Below are 7500 nucleotides of genomic sequence, written 5' to 3' on the forward strand. Positions count from 1 at the left end.
AACTCGGCGGAGTCAGGGTCCCACAATTCTGTTGATGACAATGGTGATGATAGTTGTGATGTTGTACCTAACTGGTTGGATACTTGGTCAGTTGATCAGTTGAGAACTTGGCAACAAGAAGAACCTGCAATTAGGCAATTTATTAGGTTAAAAGAAAGTTCCATTGTTAAACCCCCTAGGCATGTTGTTTTGGATGCTTCTCCTGACTTGAAAACTTATTGGGGATTATGGGAATCTCTAGAAGTCAAAGAAAACATGTTGTATTACAGGTGGAAGTCATTAGATGATAAGGAGTCTTTGTTGTTGATTGCTCCTAGACACATTAGATCTCAGATATTTCATGAGCTGCATGAGAATAAAACTGCTGGTCACTTAGGTAGGGAACGTACCATTAAATCCATAAAGCGTAGGGTATATTGGCCTGGTATGTCTTCAGACATTAAACGTTGGTGTAGAGAGTGTGATGTTTGTGCCCGAGCAAAAGCTGGTCCAGGTCTTGGGAGGTCATCTCTTCATCAATCAGTCATAGGTGCTCCTTTAGATAGGTTAGGAGTTGATATTTTAGGTCCTTTACCCAGAACAAGTAATGGTAATGAATACATCATAGTTCTCTGTGATTATTTTTCTAAGTGGGCTGAAGCTTATCCAGTACCTAATCACACAGCTTTGACAGTAGCAGATAAGATAGTTAATGAATTCATCTGTAGATTTGGTGTCCCTAAACAGATTCACTCAGACCAAGGTCGCGAGTTCGAGTCGGAATTATTTTCTGTCTTATGTGAAAAGTTAGGCATTGAAAAGACACGTACTACTCCATATAGGCCACAGTCAGATGGTTTAGTTGAGAGGATGAATAGGACACTTTTGCAAATGTTGTCAGCTTATGCAAATAAAAATAGGGATAATTGGGATGACAATATACCCTTTGTTCTTATGGCATATAGGTCAACCATTCAAGAAAGTTCAGGTTGCTCACCAAATTTAGTCATGTTTGGCCATGAAATTATGAGCCCAGTTGATCTTATGTTAGGGAATCCTCCTTCTTCACCTATCCCCATTTGCCCTGTAGAATATGTAGAGTGGTTAAGAATTGTTTTATCTGATTCTTACAATTTTGTGTCAGAAAATCTTAGACAGGCAGCATCAAAACAGAAAAAGTACTATGATAGGGGATTAAAACCTAGAGAGTTTACAGAAAATGACTTTGTCTGGAGGTGGTATCCACCCTCAGCTGGTGTTAAGTTAGGGTTAGGATGGACAGGGCCATATAAAGTTATCAAGAAGATCACAGATGTAACTTATCAAATTCAAAAAGACCCTAAGAGCCCTCTCATTGTGGTACATGTAGATCAGTTAAAACCCTATGAAGGCATTTTACCTCCTAGAAACTGGACACCAGTAGTTACTTCCCTTGACGAGTCATTAGAACCCCCTGTAGATCATACTCCTGTAGATTTTAATGATCAAGAGGAAGTTGAGGAGACTGTTCCTCCTGTTTTTAATTTACCTAGTCCTGAACCCCTTAGACAGTCAAGGTGGGGTAGAACAATCAAACCCCCTGTTATCTACTCTCCTTGAGACCAGGCATGCATCTAGGCATTTTATTTTTATTTTTTTTAAATGCCTATGTAAATAGTTATTTTTATTTTTGAATTCTATATATAACTTGATATATAAAAGGTTTGAGTTGACCTTTTGTAGTGATGACAAATGATATTTAATTTTTGAAATATCTCAGTCTAGTTTTAAGAGTAGATCTTAATTACTTTATTAATGAGTTAGTTTTTGGTAGTCATTTATTTTCTTTTGAGAATAACATTCAAGTTAGCACTGATTTTGACTTTAGTGGATACAAGGTCAATGATAGTTGTTTTATTTATTTTATAAGACACAGTAGTTGGCAATGATTTATAGTTATCTAGAAGTCAAAACAGTATATTTCAGTTCTTTCGGCTTATTCAGTTATAGTAATAATAGATATGAATCATTGAGAGCTTGGTATTCCTAGTTTAATACTGACCGTAGATGATCTTTAAATTATCTCCCTTGTACTGTGCTGAAATCAACACTTAAGTTTTTCTTATAGTTTATCTATGGGAGGTGATGCATGGTCATCCCTTGTTTAGGTTATGTTATAAGTATGTGCACTACTTGATAACATTTTGGTTTAAATTCAGTGGATTCTGAATTTGGTAGATAGCTATATTGATTAACTTTCCATATATTCAGAAATTATTTAAAGTCTTAGAATTTAAGATTTTTATTTTTAAAAGTTATTTTTCATAGAAATAAATTGACATCAAAACTTGCATTGATGGTGATTGATTTGCTTTAATATTTTTCTAATCCTTGTTTTACAATGTTTTCATTTTTCTCAGATGTCAGAAGTTCTTGATTTAAATGTCCCGGATGAGGAGATGGAGGCCCTCTGTGGGGAGGATATGATTCAAAAGGAGTGGCCGTCCGAGGGAGACACGTGCCAAATACAGAACTGTCCTTTGACGAATCATACCTTCCACAAGATTGGATCGTACAGGGCACATTTCATCAAATATCATAAGGCTCGAGTTCCAGTGTACTACTGTTACTCTTCATCATGTTCCTTCTCCTCATTTAAGATGAACATGCTTCGGCGTCACATGCGAGCCAAGCACTCAAGTTTACAAGGATGTTGGAATTCGTCCATTATCGATAACCCTAGATTTGTAAACCCCGGCAGAATTGGGATGCCACTTCCCACTATTCACCGGGAGGCACGTGACGTAGCGGCAAGGGCTCGGCAGTGTGCGGTGAAGCCACTCTTTAACCTCCAAGAATGGAATGCTCGGGACCAGAAACCACATTTCTTCTGACATTTCTTTAATTTATTCTGAAACGAAAATTTATTGTGTAAATTTTGTTTTTTTAAGGGGGGAGGAATGTAGTGGTTTAGATTTTTATTTCATAGCCATCGTTTCGTAATTCTTATCTTACAAGTATTTGCTGGTATTTCAGTCTGATAATTCTATTTACCATTTGTTTTCAGTTGTTACTTACGTAAAAGTCCTTTATTATTTGTCTTTTATAAGTTAGGACATGAGTTGACATTCCACATGTTTTACTTTTTAAACAGGAAGTGTCATCCATGTTGGCAGTCTTTCCGTAGTACTTTTGATACCTGCGTTCTGATTGGTTAATTTAGCTTTAGGATCTTTGATAGTCATTGGCTTTTATTTTGGGCCTTGTCAGGGTATTTAAACCCGTGTTCGTGTAGTTTTCTTCACTTGGGTTGGGGAACACAGCCTCATGGTTAGTTCCTCTTTTCTGTGCTAAGAAAACCTTATGGTTTATGAGCACTATTTGATTAGATACTTAGTTGACTAAGAAAACCTTATGGTTTAACAAGTTCTCTAGGTTTTGGCTTAGATTTAGTTTCACGTTTTTCACATGTTAGGAAACAGTTAGGATGTAGGGTATTTGAAGTAAATTTAGTTTCCCCTTTCCAAGTCCAGCCTGGTCTAGGGATATGTAGATAACAGGTTTATTTTCTAGAACCACTATTTATTATTTATTTTTGGGTGTTGTTTATTTTCTGGGTCAGTTATTTTTAGAGCCTATAAGAATTAGTATTGATATTTCCAGATTAACTCTAGAGTGTTGATAGTGTCATATTGGGTGATGTAGCTCATTCCTTTTACATTTTTTTTCATCTCTTTAGGATTTTTGACTATTTTCATAAGTATGGAGGCCCAGTAGGGACATAGATTATTTTTCATAAGTTTGCCACATTCCTCCCATTTTTCATTACATTTTTCAATTATTTATTTATTGAGGTTATTCATTGAGATTATTGAGATTCATTTTTTTTCAGATTAAATTACATTTTATTTTTGATAAAGCTTTATTTATCCTGTGCCATTTTCAAAGACTTTTCTGTTTGTTAAATTTTGATCATTATTTATTATTTGTTATCATTTACAACGGTTAATTCTCACTTTATTAAATCTATAAAACTTACAACTGTGTTTTCATTTAGCGTTGACCATAGTTCAGAAATCCCCTTACCTGGGTTGATCATTGATAACTGGAGATAGTTTACTCCTTTAAGCCGAGTTGGCTAGTAACTTTGGTAATTTATACACTGAAGAGTTCTACTTCCGGTTACATAAACCTTGTGTTTTGTCATTAACCACAGCAGATGGTAGTGCTATGAAAGTTTTAGGGAAAGTTGACTTAGAGTTTAGGATAGGAGATAATTTGTTTTGTCATGAGTTTATTGTTACCGAGTTAGGAGACTTGTGTGGAATCCTTGGAATGGATTTCTTGGAGAACAATGACTGCAAATGTTCAGGAAGTTCTACAGAAACTTGATCACTCATAGACTTATCAGACTCTACAATGTCAACTTGCTGTACAGAAGCCACTGTTGTGTGTTTATTGATCCTAACAGCCTTGTCTGAAATATTTACAACAGAAAATAAAATGTTGTCAGGATTCACTAAAGTTCTAGCAACTAACAGACCCTTTTGATTTAAAAACTTGAACGGTTCAAACAAATTATTTACAGAAGCGTCCAAATCACCTACAGCATACCCTGGTACAAAAACTTCACAATCAGGGGGAATAACTATGTTCTTTGCTACTTTGACTCTAGCACAAATAGGAGTTGTCTCCCTCTCTAACTGAATATGCTGACCACCTATCAACATGAGACACCTAGAAACCTGAATTGTCACATCATTGTTCTCCAAGAAATCCATCCCAAGGATTCCACACAAGTCTCCTAACTCGGTAACAATAAACTCATGACAAAACAAATTATCTCCTATCCTAAACTCTAAGTCAACTTTCCCTAAAACTTTCATAGCACTACCATCTGCTGTGGTTAATGACAAAACACAAGGTTTCAAAGGGGGTCTATTCTCAAAAGACATGAAAACATCTTTGCCTATCAAACAAGCCTGAGAACCAGTGTCGACTAAAAACTTATTTACATGTTCTCCTACAGTACAGCCTACACTTAAACATGACTTCTGAAGCAAACTAACTCTTAACTTCTGAGTAGCCCTACTATCAACAGAATCTTGGGTCACACTGTGGGCTTCGAATGTAACCCCGAGAAGTTTTCCTTATCCCTAACTGATGGTGTGTGAGAAGGGGGTGTCTTATCTTTCTCTACCCTATCACTATTGTTTTGTGTATGACAGTATCTGGCTGTGTGTCCTAACTGATGACATTTGTAACACTCTATGACTTTCCCTGTTTGTTTTTTACCACCCCTATAACTATTGGCCATTTTGTTAACACATTTCTCTAGAGTTTGAACTAAACTTGATAACTCATCAGGGGTCTTTACAGGTGTAGTTTCATTATCTGTCCTAACACTATTTACACTTGGCTTAGTGATGGAGAGTTGTGGCCCCTTAACTGCCTCAAATTCTGTTGCTAATGAAATGGCACTCTCTAAAGTCTTAGGAAAATGTAAAAGGAATGAGCTACATCACCCAATATGACACTATCAACACTCTAGAGTTAATCTGGAAATATCAATACTAATTCTTATAGGCTCTAAAAATAACTGACCCAGAAAATAAACAACACCCAAAAATAAATAATAAATAGTGGTTCTAGAAAATAAACCTGTTATCTACATATCCCTAGACCAGGCTGGACTTGGAAAGGGGAAACTAAATTTACTTCAAATACCCTACATCCTAACTGTTTCCTAACATGTGAAAAACGTGAAACTAAATCTAAGCCAAAACCTAGAGAACTTGTTAAACCATAAGGTTTTCTTAGTCAACTAAGTATCTAATCAAATAGTGCTCATAAACCATAAGGTTTTCTTAGCACAGAAAAGAGGAACTAACCATGAGGCTGTGTTCCCCAACCCAAGTGAAGAAAACTACACGAACACGGGTTTAAATACCCTGACAAGGCCCAAAATAAAAGCCAATGACTATCAAAGATCCTAAAGCTAAATTAACCAATCAGAACGAAATTCGGATTTGCTCAAATCCGCTGATATATAAGTTGTACCCATTAAATATTTATAGAACCCAAAAAAAATAAAACCCAGTCGTAATTTTCAGGTATCAAAAGTACTACGGAAAGACTGCCAACATGGATGACACTTCCTGTTTAAAAAGTAAAACATGTGGAATGTCAACTCATGTCCTAACTTATAAAAGACAAATAATAAAGGACTTTTACGTAAGTAACAACTGAAAACAAATGGTAAATAGAATTATCAGACTGAAATACCAGCAAATACTTGTAAGATAAGAATTACGAAACGATGGCTATGAAATAAAAATCTAAACCACTACATTCCTCCCCCCTTAAAAAAACAAAATTTACACAATAAATTTTCGTTTCAGAATAAATTAAAGAAATGTCAGAAGAAATGTGGTTTCTGGTCCCGAGCATTCCATTCTTGGAGGTTAAAGAGTGGCTTCACCGCACACTGCCGAGCCCTTGCCGCTACGTCACGTGCCTCCCGGTGAATAGTGGGAAGTGGCGTCCCAATTCTGCCGGGGTTTACAAATCTAGGGTTATCGATAATGGACGAATTCCAACATCCTTGTAAACTTGAGTGCTTGGCTCGCATGTGACGCCGAAGCATGTTCATCTTAAATGAGGAGAAGGAACATGATGAAGAGTAACAGTAGTACACTGGAACTCGAGCCTTATGATATTTGATGAAATGTGCCCTGTACGATCCAATCTTGTGGAAGGTATGATTCGTCAAAGGACAGTTCTGTATTTGGCACGTGTCTCCCTCGGACGGCCACTCCTTTTGAATCATATCCTCCCCACAGAGGGCCTCCATCTCCTCATCCGGGACATTTAAATCAAGAACTTCTGACATCTGAGAAAAATGAAAACATTGTAAAACAAGGATTAGAAAAATATTAAAGCAAATCAATCACCATCAATGCAAGTTTTGATGTCAATTTATTTCTATGAAAAATAACTTTTAAAAATTAAAATCTTAAATTCTAAGACTTTAAATAATTTCTGAATATATGGAAAGTTAATCCATATAGCTATCTACCAAATTCAGAATCCACTGAATTTAAACCAAAATGTTATCAAGTAGTGCACATACTTATAACATAACCTAAACAAGGGATAACTATGCATCACCTCCCATAGATAAACTAGTATAAGAAAAACTTAAGTGTTGATTTCAGCACAGTACAAGGGAGATAATTTAAAGATCATCTACGGTCAGTATTAAACTAGGAATACCAAGCTCTCAATGATTCATATCTATTATTACTATAACTGAATAAGCCGAAAGAACTGAAATATACTGTTTTGACTTCTAGATAACTATAAATCATTGCCAACTACTGTGTCTTATAAAATAAATAAAACAACTTTCATTGACCTTGTATCCACTAAAGTCAAAATCAGTGCTAACTTGAATGTTATTCTCAAAAGAAAATAAATGACTACCAAAAACTAACTCATTAATAAAGTAATTAAGATCTACTCTTAAAACTAGACTGAGAT

General features: G+C 35.7%; 1 protein-coding gene across 1 annotated transcript; it reads left to right on the plus strand.

Moving 5' to 3' along the window:
* Positions 1-2320: 2320 nt before the first annotated feature.
* On the plus strand, positions 2321-4133 carry LOC134278481 (uncharacterized). Its single transcript, XM_062760801.1, has one exon. The coding sequence runs from the start codon at positions 2379-2381 to the stop codon at positions 2850-2852; it is 474 nt and encodes a 157-aa protein (XP_062616785.1). The 5' UTR covers positions 2321-2378; the 3' UTR covers positions 2853-4133.
* Positions 4134-7500: the final 3367 nt, after the last annotated feature.

This window comes from Saccostrea cucullata, unplaced genomic scaffold, assembly GCF_032062105.1.
Source record: "Saccostrea cucullata isolate Sc308-1 unplaced genomic scaffold, CSIRO_AGI_Scuc_v1 ctg6530, whole genome shotgun sequence".
NCBI classification, from domain to species: Eukaryota; Metazoa; Mollusca; class Bivalvia; order Ostreida; family Ostreidae; genus Saccostrea; species Saccostrea cuccullata.